At 41.3% G+C, this 19,307-nt stretch overlaps 1 protein-coding gene across 1 annotated transcript in view; it reads left to right on the top strand.

The window, feature by feature from the left end:
• The first annotated feature begins 1,349 nt into the window (after nt 1-1,349).
• Nucleotides 1,350-19,307, top strand: part of LOC139219343 (ephrin type-A receptor 5) — a 54,610-nt gene continuing 36,652 nt past the window's right edge. Inside the window, exons 1-3 of the mRNA XM_070851170.1 lie at nt 1,350-1,563; nt 6,999-7,063; nt 14,267-14,987. Of these exons, the coding sequence (XP_070707271.1) occupies nt 1,464-1,563; nt 6,999-7,063; nt 14,267-14,987 (886 nt within the window). The 5' untranslated portion in view covers nt 1,350-1,463. The remainder of the gene's footprint in view (nt 1,564-6,998; nt 7,064-14,266; nt 14,988-19,307) is intronic.

Here is a 19,307-nt window from a genome sequence, read left to right on the forward strand (position 1 = left end):
TTACAGTAGGCAACAGTGAGAAAGTGAAAGAGTTAGATGGCGAGAAATGAGAGAAAAGGAAGATTGAAGAGAAGCCAAGTCAAAGCCAAGATGTCATCTCAGAATCATCAAGCAACATCTTACAGTTTAATGATCCCATGAATATAAATTAATCTTATACACTAAAGGAAATAATATGTGGCAATAACATTTTACTTCAACACATAATTAACCAGAAAGCAGACAAAGAACAAATTGTCATTCACATTAACAGTGTGAAGAGTTGGCAGATGGTATATGTGTGTATTTGTGCAGTGGGTGCGGGTGTCTAGTTAATCACACTTCAAAGATGCATCTCCACTGATGGACTTGTTAAAGGGCCTTTATGGGCACATTAAGAGAAAAGAGTTACCACTGAACTGTTTCTATCTAGACTGTCCCAGTTTGAACTTCGAACTTCTTTTAAGAAATATGTTCCACATATTCCTATTTGTAAATGAATGATTATGTACCAATCAATGAAATCACATCCAGAGACACTACAGACTGATGCTCTGTATGATGATACCCAACATGCTGACCTTAGAGCAGGACAGCAAAAGCTTGGGGTCCCAAAGAGGATTATAGGGGTGTCCTGGTGGCCAGGTGGTTAAGATGTGAAGGTGACTCTCTGTATGGTGTCTTCTCACCCCTATGGCATGTTATTCTACAGTAGAATTACTTCTGCATACACACTCAGGCAGTAGTGCTCCTGCATGGAGGTGACACTCATCATTTTTTAATGATATACCAATAACTAATGAAATATTAAGCTCCAGTAGTGGACACTACAGCAGATTTATAGTTCTGGTATTCTCCTTTAAACAACTGACAGTGGTATTATAGTCATCAGCAGTAAAAAGCCTCTAATGTGACAGTCTATAAAGAGTCAAAGGCTAAATCACTGTAAATTCACACTCCCCACTCTCCAATACATGTTATCCATAAAGCAGGAAGTAGCTTAAAGTGTATAATTAAATGTTTTTTTAAATGACAGGACATGTGGTAACAGCTCAGGTCTGATCATCAGTCAGAACAGCAGCTCCAGAGGATGAAGGTTAAAAGGCTCCAGAAAGTAATGACGTTACATTTGGAAGTGGTAACGAGTGAAGACTAATCGGTTATCATTCGGAGAACCGAGTCCCGCAGCACTGGGGGTTCACCTGTGGAGGGTCTGTGATTGGAGAGACTTGCGCTTCACTCCGCCCCCCCGGCGCGCTGTCCGCCTCCCCAAACCCTGAGCGCGCACAGGCACCCCGAGCGGACTCAGTACCCTGCCGTACCCGCCGCGTGGAATGAGCTCCCTTCTCTCTGAGCGGACGCACAACGATACAGATGGTTTTTTCACGGTGTCCCCCTTTACGCTGACCGAAAGTGTTATTCTTTAGGACAAATCTTCCCCCCCCACCCCCACCCTGTTACCGGTTGTGTTTTTTGGATGCGCCATGCAATCTCGCTCGTGGAGTTTTGGCTTTCGGCTGGTGGCATGGACGTGGGTTTGGAGTGTGGCGTCGCTGGGAGCGTGGTGCATCCCCGCCAACGAAGGTAAAACACGCACAGAGACGCTTTTGACACCGCTGTTTGGAGGACTGGCTGGGCTTTAACTGGCAAGTGTGACAAGTGTGACCGGTTAAAGGTCCGTCATGTTCCTCTGGTGCCACAAACCGTCGGGCTCCTTTCGCCTGGCTCCACGGTTTAGATGCCGTTTGACAGAAAATGTGGTCGCCTGTGAAATTAATCTGAGTTAATAATGTTTATGACAGTTGCGCCTGACTAGTCTGCAATGACGGTGTGTTCCCAAACGATAAAAGCTGCCATAAAAAAAAGGACCTTTGATCAGAACATGCGTGTTTCCGCTGAGGACTTGGCGGTGCCACCAGACGCGCAGCGCGCTGCAAAAATCGCCGTTTTAATCTTTGTCACTGTCCTGTGCTGCTGACCTGAACTCACTACATGGTATTTTAGAATAAAAGGGGAAAAAAAGTCCCATTTGTGGTCTAATGAGTTTTAATTGACCTCCGTAGTTTCCCATCTCTTCTACTGATGAGAACTTCAGTGCTTTTGCTGCGGCATTTCTCTTGATTCCCCTTTAAGACTATTTCACGTTTAGTCTTGTCTGGTATTCTGTCTGATGCGCAGTGAATCCTTTTAACCTCTGAATCCTGTTAACATGCCTCACAGTGAGGTCGGTAAAATAACTTCTCAGATATTCACAGTTTTCTTTGGCATCACTCATAATTTGGCGCAATTATTTCCATAAGCGTGTTGTGGGTTGCAAACTATTAACTGAGCTGATGCTCCTGCGTCCCTTCTGCTAAATGGGACATTTACAATGTGGCTTAAAACTGAGAAAAGAGTAACACGCATGAAACGATGTGTCAGATATTGTTCCCACGCTATTGTCCGCAAACTGGGCAGCATTTTAATAGCTTGAGATGAATGCCATTGTTTGGGGCCATTACGCAGCATTATCCGGGAAAGAGAGGACATCCATCAACCTGCTTATTCTTTGCATGGCAGATTTATTTGGTCAAAGTTTAGATTCACAAAAGTGCAACCATGGGACACTCTGGGGTCCTGGAGTGGTTTGCAGGACATCCTTCAGCAATAGTTAAAAGTCCACCTACAGCGTACTCTACCTCTGTATTCAGTCAGCCTCAGGGTTTGGACATTTGTATGTGTGCTTCGTGGTTCCACAAAAGAGGGAAAAGTTTAATCAAAATCACTTGAAAGAGTGTTTTACTCCAGAATCTATCCAAACAGTTACTCAGGAGGTGTCCTATCTTTAACACCAATGCCAAAACCTGCAGTTAAAAATACTTGAATCCTCATTATGTTAAAACACAGCTTCATTAAAGCCAGGCTTCAGGCTGTGAGAAGCAGGCTGGATCCTAAGTTTGTGTGTGTGTGTGTGTGTGTGTGTGTGTGTGTGTGTGTGCAGTGAATGAAGAGAGAGAGGGAGAAGTGTTCAAAAACACATCCACATTTCATCCTTCACATTTGTTTTCTACGCCGTCGTCATTTATAAAACCTCTCATTTGGTTCGCTATGCAGCAGCACAGTGTTTTATTTGCTCTCTGTCAAATTTCACTGAAAAACCACAAAATTTGACTCAACAAAACACGTCGGCTGTAAGGAACCTGTTAAACACCAAACACCTCAATCAGCATTTGGCAGATTCTTCTATTGAACACAAGTTTCAGAGTAATTTAGCATATATTTGTATAGGAAACACAAATGGAGAGGAGGACGAAGCCTGTAATTAAAACAACCACTATTATCTCACTGGGTTAATTTATTCTAATTGAAAAAGTAAGATTAAACCATTTTCAGCTTTAAACATCTGCGGGGAATCTTTTGGGACTTCAGCCGTTTGCCCGTTTGCTCTGCAGCTCTGAGCATCCTCACATTACGCAGCAAACTGTTTTTCAAATTGATGTTCACCTTTCAATTGCATATATACGCCGAGCTGGAATCGAAGGGAAAACGTAGACAAAGAAAAGTCCTGATTCTGCCTCAATTACATAAACATTTGTGTTGCCGTGATGGCAGTTATCCTGCAGTGGGGCTCCACCAGTGATAAATGACGCTAAGGAAAACTGTACAATGTGCCACCTTGATTAATTTCCTCTCTCAAACTAATCCATTCTTATTTAAATTGATCATTTTCTGGGAGCATCTCGATGCAGAGTCAGATGCCTCACATCTGTTTTAGAGATTGTTATTGTGTTCCATTCATACTAATGTCTGGCTAATGAGGGTGATCTTTGGCGTGTGAGCCTATATTTTAGGGAGTTTAAAACCCATCACTTTGCTTTGTGCTGGTAATGGTGTTGATCAAATGAGGATAGTGGATTTGGGTTAATTACAGTAAATGGCTTGAAAGAAATGCACGTTTGCCTGCCTGCCTGTGTCTGAGTGTGAGGGAGAAAGGGCGGACCATTAAGCCTAGAGCGATCCCAGCTAACATGTAAATGCCACCATTAAACATCATGAGGTACAGACAGAAAAAAAAGGACTGGAGTGGAATGAAATGTGATGAGGAAATTACAAGCCTTATATTCTAACCACTGGTTTCAGAAGTAGGGGGTAAGACATGGTCTCAGGAAACATTGTATTAGGAATCACTGAGGTCAAGTTGGTGCTTGAACTCTTCACCTGCAGGAGTGCTAAAAGTGTGCAATTGAGTATAATAACCCAGGCAGCCGTGTGCCTCTCAGATCGAATATTCACTTGTCTTTTCAATGAGAATTTTATCAGTATTCCACAAAAATCCACTTACTCTTCGACGTATTTAAAACACTTACAAAAGCATTCCAGTAAAGTCACTACAAGACTTTAAACCACCTCATTCATTCAGCGGTGACGCCTTTTCATAATAAGTTCTGTAGATCATTGTCACAGCTGAGCTCAAACTTGTTAGGTGGTTTGATCCTCAGAGAGAGTGAGAGAGAGTGAACGAGGTATCGTATCCCTTATGATCTAGTTCAGCATCACTTATCACTTCTTTATGGCCTAATTAGTTGTCTAATCGCCTCCTAAGGACATCTTTTATTATTCTCTGCAGAGTAGTGGAGACAGTAATACCGGAGTGGAGATGAGTGTGTGTGTGTGTGTGTGTGTTGGGAGGGGTTGCAGAGTGAGTGTTTCAGTCACTGAACTAGCTCTTGCTTCATGTTTTGTTCTGTTTACCCTCCCACTGCAGATGCCTATATTTGCTGACATTGTGCCAGGTTGATATAAGGATCGGCTGCTTTATAACATGGCTTAACGTGAGACATATGACTGGAATTATTGCACTCAACAGCTGGTTTAAAGAGTTACAGATTGTGTTTATGAGATGAAACTTTTTGATGATTGAATCTATTACATACAATAAAAGTGTTTGCTTTGTATTGACATTACACAAGGAACCGTTTCTTGTTGGCAGCTCCAGACAGCAGCGACAATAACACTCTTAAAAATGTCTAACTTCAAGTGCCCAGAAATCTAACAGTGTTAAGTCAGCAGGAGATTCACTTGTTTTTACCAATCTGGCTGTTCTGTGGTGTCTTATGAAATCCAATGGAGGAGAGAGGGAGAACATCTAAGGATGTGGAGTCCAGCCTCCTCCTCTGTATCGAACACTCACACACACTTTCAATTTGTCAGGAATTGAGACATCCAATCCCAAAATGTCAACTAAGTTAATAGTGTGAAATCCACATCGGTTGTCATGGATGGAGCATTAGTTAGGCCTCTCTGAAGACAGTTCTACAATTTGCATAGAAAATTCATTTTGTATGCTGATGTTATAGGAAAATAAAGATATCACACTTGTGCGAAAATGAATGCATGTAAAACATATTGAATTTGCATGGTTTTAAAACCTTTTACACTGCTTACATCAAAGTATAAACTGCATGAACACAGCCCTTAAACCCGATATGCCATTAGAGGAACCCAGAAGTAATTGTATGCAGAGTGCTAATAATTTGGATGAAGTCATTGCTGGTCCGAGGTGGACTAGATCAGATGTCCTGTGTTAAGTGGTTTCCCTGTGGAGGGTGTGGGCAAACCTAAACACGTTATACTGAAGCAACAACCATCAACTAGCAGTCGCTCTCTGGTACCTGATTTGGTTATAATGACTTAAAGCATGCAAACAGGTAGAAAGAGATTTTAAAACAGGCATATAAGAGATACTTCTCTGCTTTTATTATTGGCACACTCACATATCTAGCTCTTAATCTGCTCCTCTTTCATAGACAAAAACCTTGACAGTGGATAATTCAGTTGGACTTTCTCTTTCATTGTTTGAGTGTGCACTGTGTGCGTGCAGAATCAGCCAAACGTTATCATGGATGAGATAAGGAAAACTGAACTCCGCTTTTACTTGAGTTGCATTTATGGCAGGTCATAACAAGTCATGTTGTGTGCAAGACAGCCTAAAATGAGATACACCACATGTTCATTGATGTAACTTTCTATATCGAGTGTTAGTTGAAATGCTTGAGGACTTTTTCACTTCATGTAACATACTGTAGAAACATCATCCACTTTAAACTAATCAGCGTTCGGTCATAATCGTCATGAACAGGCTGAACAGGCTTCAAGCAAGTTTCACCTTTATCACAAATAGTTTGTTCTGTGGTAAAACACAGAGCCCCCAACGGAAAGGTTGCTTCCCCATGAGGTGCTTACCGTGTGACTTTTGTTGTAGAACTATTTGGATTTACCGATAGGGAAGATAAAACTAAACTGTCACCAGTGATGCACAGGAGGAGATGGAAGCATGTTTTGAGGAGTGCAGTGGACAGGTAAAAGCTCTTGACAGCTTTCAATGAAAGGCTGAGAAAGGAGGATTTTAATGGATCAGTTTGCGCTGAGAGCGTTGTTGCAGCATAGAGTTGAGTGGCAGTTTTTGGTCAACAAGATGCACAAAAGTGCAGTTCCAGTAAAGAATGTGGATAGATAATAGCCGCTGCTCTTAGCACTCCAGGTCATGCCGAATGTTATGACAACTCTGATTCATGAAGCGACTTTTGGCATTTAAACTACTAGGCACAAAAATTCCTGTCACATTTCAGTTCTGTGTATTATACAAATGGAAAGTGCTCCTTATTCTATAAGCCCATCAGGGAGACAGAGACGTTCAAGAAAGAAATGGAATAGAAACAATATTCAATCAGAGGAACAGATCTGGAGTGAATTTACAATATTGGTACAGATGAAAAGTTTTCTAATCTTCAGTGTGCGATGCAATCAGCCCTTTTGTAATGCACCTGCAACTATTTGATCTCCATTAGCAGAAAACCTGTAATGACTCTAAATGGGTTTTATCTCAATGAAAAAAAGCAGTTGGACCAGAACAATACAAAGTGACTGCTAGAAGCTGGGTTACAGGATGAGGAAGTCAGATTTTCAGGAATGTATCTGTTTTGATTGGTTGGTTTTTTTTTATCTATAAGACAATTTTTTGTGTTTTTATCCTTTAACAGTGAACCTGCTGGATTCTCGGTCTGTGATGGGAGACCTAGGATGGGTGGCCTATCCTAAGAACGGGGTGAGTATGACCGTTGCTAATATGTTTTTGCAGGAATAAGAATCTAAGTTGATAAATACTTGTGTCTCGATTGATTAATTCTGTTGACTAGAGGTTTCTTGATGTGTTATTTTTATGCATTTATACACCTCACAACATGAAAACACCAAAGCTGCATAGTTCAAATATCTTTGTAGTGTTTCAGAAGATTCGTTGAACCACGTTACCTGTTAAAAATGACCAAAATTATACGATAATCAAAAAACGAATTGCTGAAAATGAAACATGGATGATAAGCTACTGCTTTTTAGCACAGTGTAGCGCAGTTTAGGCTGTAAACCCACCTTCTGTGTATGGCAAAAGACACCTGTAACTTCCTTATTTTACCCTGAAGTAAAGGCTCTTCATTTGTTTTAATCAAGGTTAAAGGTCATTTTTATTTCCAAGAACTCTCAGTTCATTATCACGGTAAATTGAATTCATGAATAAGATATTGAAAGTCATTGTGGAATATATTATTCTCAAGCCAGGAATTGAATTTCCATTTTCAAGTATTCCCAGGGTGAAGGCTAATTAGAGAATGACTCACTAGAGTTGGGAAATAGTTATTTTATGGTATTATATAGTGTGTTTTAATGAAAAAGAAATTGTGTTTAACAAAATGTATTAATGTATTCTGGAGTTTCGACACTACCTCGACTCATGAGACAGTTGTTAACAGCCAAATCTGTCACCTTTGCTGGAAAAAAAAAAGATGATATGCCCCAACCTCCAGGGGACTGATGGCGCTGTGCTTGGTTTAAACAGGAATTCATTTGTGCAACCATTTGATCCATGTGGAAAATCTCTCATATAGTCACAATTCCTGTTGGCAAATATGCAGCTATACACGCCGTACCAATAGTGCTGACCATAGCGTTTTCTCATCTTTGGGTATTCAAATCATGGCCCACTCTCTGGCTGTATGTAGATGGGAGAGATAGTGCTGACAAAAGCAGCCGTATGTGCAATCATATTAATGAAGATGTGATTATGGTGTGTGGTTTCTACAATGCAGCTGCATAAATAACTGCATTCAGGGTGGATGGAGGGAGAGAAAATAAACGCAGTGAGAAGACAATGAAGTGATCTCAAAATGACATCCTGTCTTATTAGTTGTGTTTTTATTTATTTAAAGTGATTAAAATGTCTGTTTTTTTTCTGTTGAACTTGTTATGTGATACAGAAATGACAAATATGTCAGATAAGATAAATGATTTATTCACTGTTTGGCATTTTAAATGACTGACGTTGTTGTTGTTGGCCATTATAATTCTTCTCATGTTCCGTGTTTGTAAGACAGAACCCATTCAGCAGCACTTGCACGTTCCTCACATGCATAAACACACATTCATACTCGGCGGCAGTCTTCCGTGGCTAAATAAGATGTTGAGGAGGCACGGAAGTTGTTTCTTTCTTTTTTAGTCTCGTGTTCCAGATGGTTTGTTTCATCCCTCGTTTTCTCCTCCTCCACCCCCCTCCAACCTCATCATCTCTCTCCTCTCATTCTTCACTTTTTTTTCTGGCTCAGCTCTCATCCCCGCCCACCCCCCATCCTCCCTTGTCCCCCCGAACATTCATTTTAGTCTTTATCCCCATTTTCGTCTTATTCTTGTCATCTGCTTGTCTTTTAACCCCGCCGTCTTCTCTCTCCTGCGTTCCTCTTCCAAAGCTTCAATGTGCTTTGAAAGTTCTTGAAACATGCATTTAAGTAAAATGGAGATGGAGTAAAATTCGAAAAAAGTGTTTGAAAATTTGATCGATGACCTTGAAATGTTATGACACATTTCAATGAACAGCACGACACTGACACAGTAGCTGAAAAGTGAAGATAGTAAAACATGAATATTTTGGTTTGACAGCTTAAGTTGTCACTGAAAACCTCTCTCTCCTCCTTGAACACTAGTGTTCAGACTGCATGTTTTTTCTTTTCTTTTCTTTTCTTTTCTTTTCTTTTACGTCTTTATGCACAAGCACGAAATGAAATTAAATTATTAAGTCATTAAAAAGTGACCTGTTTTAAAATCTAATTCAGAATTCTGTCTTGAAAATATCATAGCTTGCCAAAGTAAATGTTTGCCTTCGGGATGCCTAGCAGGTTAATCCGGCAATGTGGAGACAGGTGCGGTGTAAGAGAGAGGTGGAGAGAACGAGGAGTTTCTTGTGATCTTGAAAATGCAAAAGCCCGGTTGGATGCAAGTCCCCATGGGTATTCTTATGGTTCTTGTTGTTTGGCTGAAACAGAAAACATTATTGTAAGGAAGAAAACAACCAGGGTTTGAGAAAGGTTACTTGAAGCTCTACAGACGGCACATTTTAGTGTTTTCAAAATGTCATAATTGCAATTTCAGTTGGGTGATGAAAAATTGCATCCATATCATTAATATTAATGTAGTGTTGCACAAAAAAGGAGACAAAAGAAATCAAGGTGAGAAAAAAACGTGGTTCCTTGCCCATTTGGCTGTCAACCCTTTGTCATGTAATGCCTCCATTGCTTCGTGTGTCCCGTGCATTGGAGGAGTGCTTGTTCGAGGTATGGGTGGGCTGCTGATCATATGCCATTTGGTGGATGCTTTCATCTACTGCCTTTTCAGACATCTTGAAGGAACAAGAGTAAAGTAAGAAAAGTCAGGAGGGAAGGTGCCATTAAAGGGATGGATCCATTACCTCCCCATCAGTCTGGCAAATCCAAGAACCATTTTGCTCTCCTGCTTATCCGCTTGAATGCAATGTCCAGTGGGTCTGTAATGGACTGACACACCTCAAAGAATCAAGTACTAACAAAGGCGGACTGATGAAACTCGCTGAGTCACTTTACTTCACCTCAATTCTTCTATTAAAACGTGAATTAGAAGAAAACACAATGGTAAATGGACTGTACTTGTATGGCACCTGGCTAATCTTTTTGGCCACTTACAGCACTGTAACTCTGCATTCACATTCATCCATTCACACACCATTCATTCACTGATGACAAGGGCTACCATGCAAGGTGCAAACGTGCTCGTTGGTGGAGACGAACACACACACACACACACACACACACACACACACACACACTCACGCCAAAGCACAGCATCATGATCGGAGCCTGCATGAGAGGAAAAAGTCAGTAACACTCAGCGTTGCACAAAGATAAACAAGCAGAACCCGACCGCCATTTTCCCACTTCTGTGAATCTGTTAAAATGTGCTTAATACATACTCAGAATATAAACTGAGAATGTGTCTGGCCAAAAGTCTCAAGTGGGACTGTGAAGTTTTGTTTTGCTTTGTCTGTTTGTGCTTTTCCCCCGGGGCTGAACTAATTGCGATTAGGGCTCTATAATCTCCAGATTAATTTCTTAATTAGTCCATTAATTGTTTGGTCAGTACAATATCAGAGGAGTGAAAAAAGTGCACTTCAGATGTCTCATTATGTAAAGATTTGCAGTGATATAAAACAGAGAAGCAGCAAATCCTCACATTCGAGAAGCTGCAACCCGATAATACTTGGAATTTTTTGCTTAGAAATAACTCCATTAATTATCAGATTGGTTATTAGCGCTCTAATTGTGATTATTTTCTGTAAATTAAAACTCAGTCATGTAGCCGTGGTGCATATATTTAGTGTCGACAATTAGCCAGGCAAGGTGTGACAGAAGGGAGGCGAGAAGCAAAGAAATTGGGGACAAGGAAGAAGACAGGAAGTGAGAGAGGAGTGAAATGGAGAAGGGGGGAAGTGGTCGAACAGTGTTTCTGGGTTAGAACTGAGATTGGATAATTAACGGAAGAATAGAGGACACAGAGGGAAAATAATGATAGACATGGATGAAAAGAAAAGGCAGAGGAATGAGACTGGAGAAGGGGGATGTTAGAGGGATGAGATTGAGGCGGAAATAAGGGAAAAATGAAGCTGCGGCGGCGGGGGGTGGGGGGGGGCACTTGTGTGGTTAAGGAGTGAGAGGGACAGTCCTATTACAGTGTTGTGACGGTCAGCGGTAATGGGCTGTAATAATAAGTTGGAGACAGCTTTACAGACTTAGAGCCAGGAGGGCACTCAGCACGGTCACAGGGGTCTGCTGATAGATGTGACACGCGGACACACAGGCACACCCACACACATAATAGTCAACAAAACAAAATACACACAACACACACTAATGAGGAGCTGGAGGGACGCCTGTAGGGACAGTTCAGTCTTGGAGGCAAAGCGGGAGAGGACTGCAAGTGGAGAAGGGACCCTGCAGAGGTGAAATGGAGGTTAGGGCTGTGCGAGGAGGTCTGAGAGGACTGAAATTAAGAACCTCAGATTAATGGGACCATTTATCGTCCCACATTCAGCTGTTCACATTAAAGCAGCAATTCGCCAAATGACACCAAAACAATCGTGCTTGCCTTGCAGATAGTTTTGGTTTTTGGTGTTGAAATATTATCCTCTGAACATTTTTCTGTTGTTCTAATATGATGTGAGCAAATTGAATTTTAATAATGTGGCTCAAAGTTTTGAAATGAAAACACCAGAAACATTCTTGTGAAGAAATGATGCCCTGTTTGCTCAGGATAACTCACATTCTTTGCAATAATTCAATCATTTCGTTAGGAGCTGGCCACATCAAATCGCATTATCCTGAGTATATACTTGTTCTTGAAACAGCAGAAATCTCTGAAACAGATATCTCAAAACCTCTGATAAAAATATCTGTATGGCTAGATACCACCGGGGTAAAGGCAAAAATGCCTTTTATCTTGGAATTTGGATGAACTGACCCTTTAAAGAAGAGGTCGTGTGAATTGCATGAATGTGAGGTGAGTGCACTGAGGATTCCAGTAATACGTTTTTAAAACAAATGGATGGTTAATCGTCTTACAGACTCACCTGAGATGCAAAGGGAAAAAAAAGTAGAATTAGATCTGCTGTAAAATGAAGGTACAGACAGTCATTAGGTTTTAAAAGGTGCCTTTGTTGTCTCACATTAGCACGGGTGGTCCTGACCCTACAGTGTTAGTATGGTGCTCTCTGCACCAAGCTTTGTATCTGACCTCAGAGTCCCCTACCTACCCAGCACCATACAATAATCTTTTAAAAGCGGCTCCTACTGGGAAAACAATAATTCGCCTCTCTGGTGTCCTCACTGAATCAGTCTTTTTCCCATAAATAATAGCCTTTTGTTTTATACTTAATGTAATGTCTAGTTCCAACATTCTGTTTTGATAGGAAATGCATCAAATCAAGTAAGTAATGATATGAATTTATAGCAAATGTGTGAAAGTGCTGCTAAATTAAATAGAAGTGTTTTTCAGTGCTCATTTCATAGGGTATTTACATGCAGTTAGACCATGTTAGATACTTGTTTGATCATTTGAGCTGAAAGATTTAGCTTAAGCAAGTGTCATGTCTCATTTACATTAGTAATCAAACACTGTTAATGCAGAGTGGGAGGACTTCCACTGGCAACAATGGCACTTCTTCTGCGGATACGGAACCCATTTGGTTCCAGGCAAAACTAGAGAAGGTCGTCTGTTAAACTCCCTGCTGGGCTACTGATAATGATTGTGTGTGTGTGTGTGTGCGCGTGTGTGTGTGTTAAGCTGTGTAAAGCTCGGAGCAGGCTGGTGGATCTGTGTGATCTAACCAGTAAGAGGCTTAATGTCTGAACTGGGACTGACTGGGCTGGAGTCTGGAAGAGATAGTGACACAAGCACACACAGATCCATCTGTGCATCTACAGCACACTTGTAAGGACCCTTGTTAGTGTGATACACGTACCTTTTAACCTAAGCTATATCCAGCCTTGACTCCTAAACTAAATGTCAACCCTCAAACAGCCCTTTGAAGAATTAGGTTTGGTTGAAATGCTTTTCTAAAAATGCCCTCACTCTCAAGGTGTAAAACTCAAGTTTGTCCTCTCAAATATACAAGCACACTGCTTGACAATGCCTCCATTCATTCATAAAACAGTTAAGAAACTGATGATATCCAGAAAACAAAAGAGGTAGACTAAAGCAGGGAGGAATGGAAAAAAGACAGATGGAGAACTAGACCGAGAAGAGAGAGAAACGACAGACAGAAGGTTGTACACAATGACTACAGCAAGGATTGATTAATATGGGCTATTAAGCTATAACACCAGATCATAGTCTGGTCCCTCTGGCCATATTACTGTGACATGATGAAGCGCCTGTATTAGCTATGGGAGAGTGCTAGTGATGCAGATAATAGCCACGTCCCAGGAGACCTGAGGAGGGAATTAATGCTGCTGTCTGACACACACACAGGCATGGATGCAGACGCTCACACACGTACAAGCTTGAACACAGAGTCATTTACATATATGCACATACACACACACACACACAGAGGCAGCAATGGATACACACATTATAGATGTATGGCTATACAGTACGCACAGATGAACACACCTTTAAATGCACGTTAATTCTTTTTTCTGCTGACAGCTCCACCCCTCATTCATGGTAAATGCATATATACCCTATAACACTATCTCATTCTTTTTTGTGTCTGCTGCAAAAAGAGCAAATGAGGTGGAAGGGATGAGGATTATTCTGCTATCTATACCTGGCCGCACACACACACGCACACACACACACACACACACACACACACACACACACACACACACACACACACACACACACAGGGCCACTGGGCCTGTATAAAGCCATTGCTGTAGCTGATTCTGATTCTACATTTCTATGGTTCTCAATTTTCTGTACATTTGGATATCATTCCAGATTTTCCAATACTTGTGTAGATATGATACCAAAGTTTTGGCAACAATATCAAAACTTCTATACCTTTTAAAAAAAAAAAAAAAAAATGAAATTCTTGCATTGAGAAATACTTTAAGCATGTTTCTTCTCCAAAATCTTTGTTACTAAAATGTTTAAAAAAACACTATGTAAGCAAAATGTTCAGGTGTTCTTGCTTTACACGAGTATATTCATTTTTGTAATACTTAATACCTTTTATGTCGAGTACTTTTAGATTTGATACTGTTGTACTGGGATTTTTACTCCAGTAAAAGCAATGAAAACTTCATCTATCTCCATCATCAGTGTCAGAAAATGTAATGAGGTTCAAAATGCAGCTCCACTGTACTGTTATCAAAGGGAAGTGGTCCTGTGTTGCTTTGACTTTCCTCTCTTTTGTGCCCTCTCCTCATTTATCCCCCTCTTTTCTCAGTGGGAGGAGATCGGGGAAGTAGACGAGGACTATGCTCCCATCCACACGTACCAAGTGTGCCGGGTCATGGAGCAGAACCAGAACAACTGGCTCCATACCAACTGGATCCTGACCGAGGGCGCCCAGCGGGTCTTCATCGAACTCAAGTTCACCCTGAGAGACTGCAACAGCCTGCCCGGGGGGGTCGGGACCTGCAAGGAAACATTTAACATGTATTACTACGAAACGAATGGAGATGAGGAGGAAATGGAGGATGGCCAGATGAATGATGGGACGGGGATTACAGAGGAAGAAGACAGGGCAATGAAGGAGAGCAGATACATCAAAATTGACACCATAGCAGCAGATGAGAGCTTCACTGAGCTTGACCTTGGGGACCGCGTGATGAAGCTCAACACCGAAGTCCGCGATTTAGGCCCTTTGACCCGAAAGGGCTTCTACCTGGCATTTCAGGATTTGGGGGCCTGTATTGCTTTAGTGTCTGTGCGTGTTTTCTACAAGCGCTGCCCGTTTCTGGTGAAGAGTTTGGCCGAGTTCCCCGACACCATCCCGGGCTCAGAGGCCTCGCAGCTCGTGGAGGTAGTGGGCCGCTGCGTCAATAACTCCCTGCCTTTATATGAGCCACCCAGGATGCATTGCAGCACAGAGGGAGAATGGCTGGTCCCCATCGGGAAGTGTGTGTGCCAGCCAGGATTTGAGGAAATCAATGGATCCTGTCAAGGTAAGTGGGGAAAGTGTTTGTGTTTAGTCGTGCTAAAACTATTGTTTGATTAATTCATGCATTGATTAAAAATTAGTCTGCTATCATTTTTATATTTTCAGAATCTGTCATTTTCATTTTATTCATTTATTAAGCAAACGTGTCAAAATAATTTTTCAATATGAGAACAAGCTGCTTTTTACTTCATAAAATCATTGTCCAGTGTTTAGCTTTTTTCCTTTTTAGGCTTTTGACTGCACACATGCATGTGTGTTTCCTCTGGGTTGCTATCTTCACCCCGTTTGTTTATTTTTATATCCATGCACATGTTTGTTTTTAGTGTTATGTGCTTGAGTATGTGGATAGATATGTTTATTCTTTTACTAAGAGCGTTTCTAACTGTGCGAGTGTGTGTGTGTGTGTGTGTGTTTCTCTCTGGCTTAGTGGAGGGTATTCCCCCGAGCCCTGCAGCACTTTGCTGCTCTCATGCAGCCGCTGTTCTGCTCTGACTCGAGCCCAAACATTCCCATCACTGACCTTAACTGCCATTTCCACGGGCACCCAGGGCCTCTCTATTTTTCTCTCCTTTACTCCTCTCCCAATCTTCCTCTGTGCTGTCTTTTAAATTATCCAATTTTCAGACTTGCACACTAGACTCTACTTGTGCAACCAAGAGCAGCTCGGAGTGCCATGGCAAAATTAAAAAAAAAAATTCCAGAGAAGAGTTATTATAGCGGCTCGAAGCTGTGTGGTGCAGAAGGTTGAAATGTGTGATACTTGGCTGCATGTCATCTCTTCACACAATGCCCTACTGATCATTTGTCTCAAGGGATAAACTAAAAGATTGGTCTCGAGTGCCTAACTACAAACTGCCAGCCCTTAAAAAGTGCATGCGGAGATGTGCTTCATGTTTTGCACATGTGTGAGTGAGAGTGTATGCTCCATGTATTAAATCCGAATTATATAAAACTGCTCCATTGAACAAAACAATTCCTTGTGCTATGCCAAAAACACGAATGCTGGTTTGCAGCTTAAAATTACGTCCAACTAGCCACGTTTAAGTACTGATAAAGATGTACTGCATCATTCTGCCGCCACTACACTTGTGTGATTGCTTATATTGGACAGCAGTGGTTTCAGGGAATACTTCACATATCTGATTTTCTCTTCAAATTTAACATACAGTGCCTCAAGAAGATCTAACTTGGTAAATATTTTAGAACCAGCACATGTCTAGATATGATCAATTTATTAGAATCAAATGGTAAAACATGGTAGGTGAGTGTGTGGAACAGTGTGGACCATCTCTAGCCTAACTTTGTCAGACACAGAGTCTCTGTGGGGAGATCATTAGGAAGTTGCTGTCAGTGTGCCACTGGCCTGCCTGGAGTCATACTGCCACAGACTGTACAGTCACACAGACAGTCAGAGATCTGTGGATGACGAGGCTAAAAAATAGTTCTGGTGTTCAGGAGTAATAGACGAGAGTTCATTCTGTGCTGTGTACTGTATATCAGTACTACATGGCAACAGGCTGCAGCCTTAACTACATCTTTGAGGATGTTGTGTGCACACAAGATCACCACTGCATGAATATTGTACATCAAAGGCAATTTTGATTTCTTCAGTTTTTAGCATGCTAGCAGCAAGGCTCTAGGGATGGTACCGACAGACCAACTGTCACGTGGTCGGTAGGTCGGACCACCCACCACTTTGGTCCAGACTGAAATATCTCAGTGACTATTGGATGACTTGGCATCAGACATTTAATGCTCCCCAGAGGATGAATCAGAGGACATTTCTAAGAGTAATAACAAGAATACACACTTTGACAGTGCTAACAGTAATATAGTATTCACTGCACAACAGTTGCATTGCTTCAGCAGTATGTCACCTGCATGTGCAGTTTTACATATGTATTTTAGTTGCGCCTTAAAAAGTAAGAAATCAAGCACAGAATCAAAGTCTGCACGGGGAGAAAGAAAACGACTGAAGCCAAAAGCAATATAGTTAATTTGAAACGTGTTTCTACTTTTCCTTAGATAAAAGACTTGTGGACTGTCATCTGAGTCTGCATGGAGCTGGTGTGGACACCAGTGATTAGATTAAAGCAATATTTTGTTTCATGAGACATGAATAAGAAACATAACTGAGTCATTTCTGGTTTAAAAGAGTTTAAAAGAGCCCGACAAAAAGTGCCATTCTCTCTGTATATCTATTCACAAAGGGGTGTTATTTAGATGTCACTTAGATAAAGTCTGACCCTGCCACCACATATTACAAAAAGCTGACAGTACCTCTCATAGTGTGTTTTCACCGTCCTATCATAACAGAACAAGGTTTCAAGGTTGCAGAAGGGTTAACTGATTTTCATTTTCAGAGTAGTTTTTTTTCCAAGAAGATGAATTTGTGTGATTTGCCATTGGTTTTAGAATTAAAAAAAAAAAACTGCTGTGCTCACAGTAAAACACATTTTTTGTCTTTTTTCCCCTGTATCGTATCGTATGTATAGCAAAATGAAGTAAACAAGCTTAACGCTAAGAGTGGAACACGCTCCCAGTAATTAATGGAGCTACCAGACGATTTTCTTTCTTACAGTTTCATATGCAGATGAGACTGTTGAAGAAACATCCTTTGAAACTGTCTACAGAGACAAACATGGCAGGGTTTCCTCTCTCTCAGCTCTGTAGCCATATGTGTTCACTGCTTTAGCAAACACGTTTTCATGTGCATTTCAGTCACTCGCAATCGAAGTGTGAAGTGTTGAATTCTGTTTTGGAGACACTGACAGAGAAATGAAGAAAGAAAGGGTTTATGTATTCAGGTTTTTTTTTTTTTTTGGATGATTTCTGGTTACCTTTTAGATGTAGAAATTCTGACCATCTGCCGATCTGAATTTGAGAACCTGTGCTGGTGGTAGTGATCTAATTTCCACTCTATTATGTCTAATTTGCACTCTCAGCAAATTTCAGCGTGTTTTCAAAAAGGGTAGAGCTGCTTTAAACAAGACATTGTTAATAACCGCTTTTTATTTTATAGCCTGTTCATCCTCTTCAGTTCGTGCTCTAGGCATGCTTGTCTTATTGCAGACTGTAAATCTATGGGTTTGCAGGTACCTTGTGTGTATAGCAGAGAAAATGTGCAGGTCTGTGTGGATCCTGGCTCTACTGGCCGTGTATGCTGCCTAGTAGAGCATGATTTAACGCAGCCTTTGTGAATGTAGGACAGAACTTGTTATGGAAGGCTCTTTCTCCCCCTCTGTCCTTTTTCTTCCTCGTTTTCAGTTGCTCTATTTCGTTCTCACATCGCCAGTTCTTTCTGTCTATACCTCAGTTTCTCCTTTCTCCATTTTTTCACCCTTGCATTTCTCCCTGTTTTACTCGGTCTTCCTTTCTCTCACTTTCTGTGAATGCCTATCATTCATTGCCCGTCCATCCTTTCTTTCTCTCCTTCTTTATTGCCTCCACTTACATTAGCACTCTCCTGTCTTTTACACTCTTGGTACTGCCTCTCACTCCGCCCCACCCCCCTTTAAAGATCTGTCCATCTTTCTCCATCATCATCCAACTCTCTTTTCTACCCTCCCCCATTCTCTCTCTCTCTCTCTCTCTCTCTCTCTCTCTCTCACTCACTCGCACACACACCTCTCTCTCAAAAGTACACCTGTATTTATGGAAAACATTCAGCCACAGTTAACCAGCACAGGACAAAACATCGCCACTGGACATTAACATCTGTATGAAAAAGCATTGTAGTCTTTTATTCTGCTAATGTCCAGCCTATGTGTTTACTTATGTTTACTTTACTTTATTCGTATGATGACATACGATTGAAATGTAATATTTCAATTATCCATTTTTAAGTGTCAGTGTAGCAAGAGTGAAGAATACAAAGAAAATAAAAATATATTTACTTATAAATCGTGTGTTCATCCAGCCTTGTTATGGCAAAGATGATGTTGTGTCAGATGACATCTAGAGATACTGTGTGTGGTTGTTTGAGATGTATAGATGTAGGTGCGACTTTAGCTGGGATAATTGGTGATAGCCTGCAGCTCTGTCAGCCCAGGAAGACCAAGGAGAGGAGGAGGAGGAGGGGGAGCACATCCATGACGGGATGGATGGATAGATGGAAGGATGGGAGGATTACAGAGAGGAGAAGTGATGGCAAAACAAGGGGACACAAGATAAATTGGAAGATTTCTCACTACAGGGTGCGAGGGCAGGGAGATGGAGGAGAGTTGTTTCAACGGTGATGGCGATAGAGGAAGGATAACAGAGGATAGAAGTGGGCAGATGGATGAAGAGATGGATGAGAAGGAAGGAGTGGATTGTAGATTGA

The sequence above is a fragment of the Pempheris klunzingeri genome, chromosome 19, assembly GCF_042242105.1.
Source record: "Pempheris klunzingeri isolate RE-2024b chromosome 19, fPemKlu1.hap1, whole genome shotgun sequence".
Classification (NCBI taxonomy): Eukaryota; Metazoa; Chordata; class Actinopteri; order Acropomatiformes; family Pempheridae; genus Pempheris; species Pempheris klunzingeri.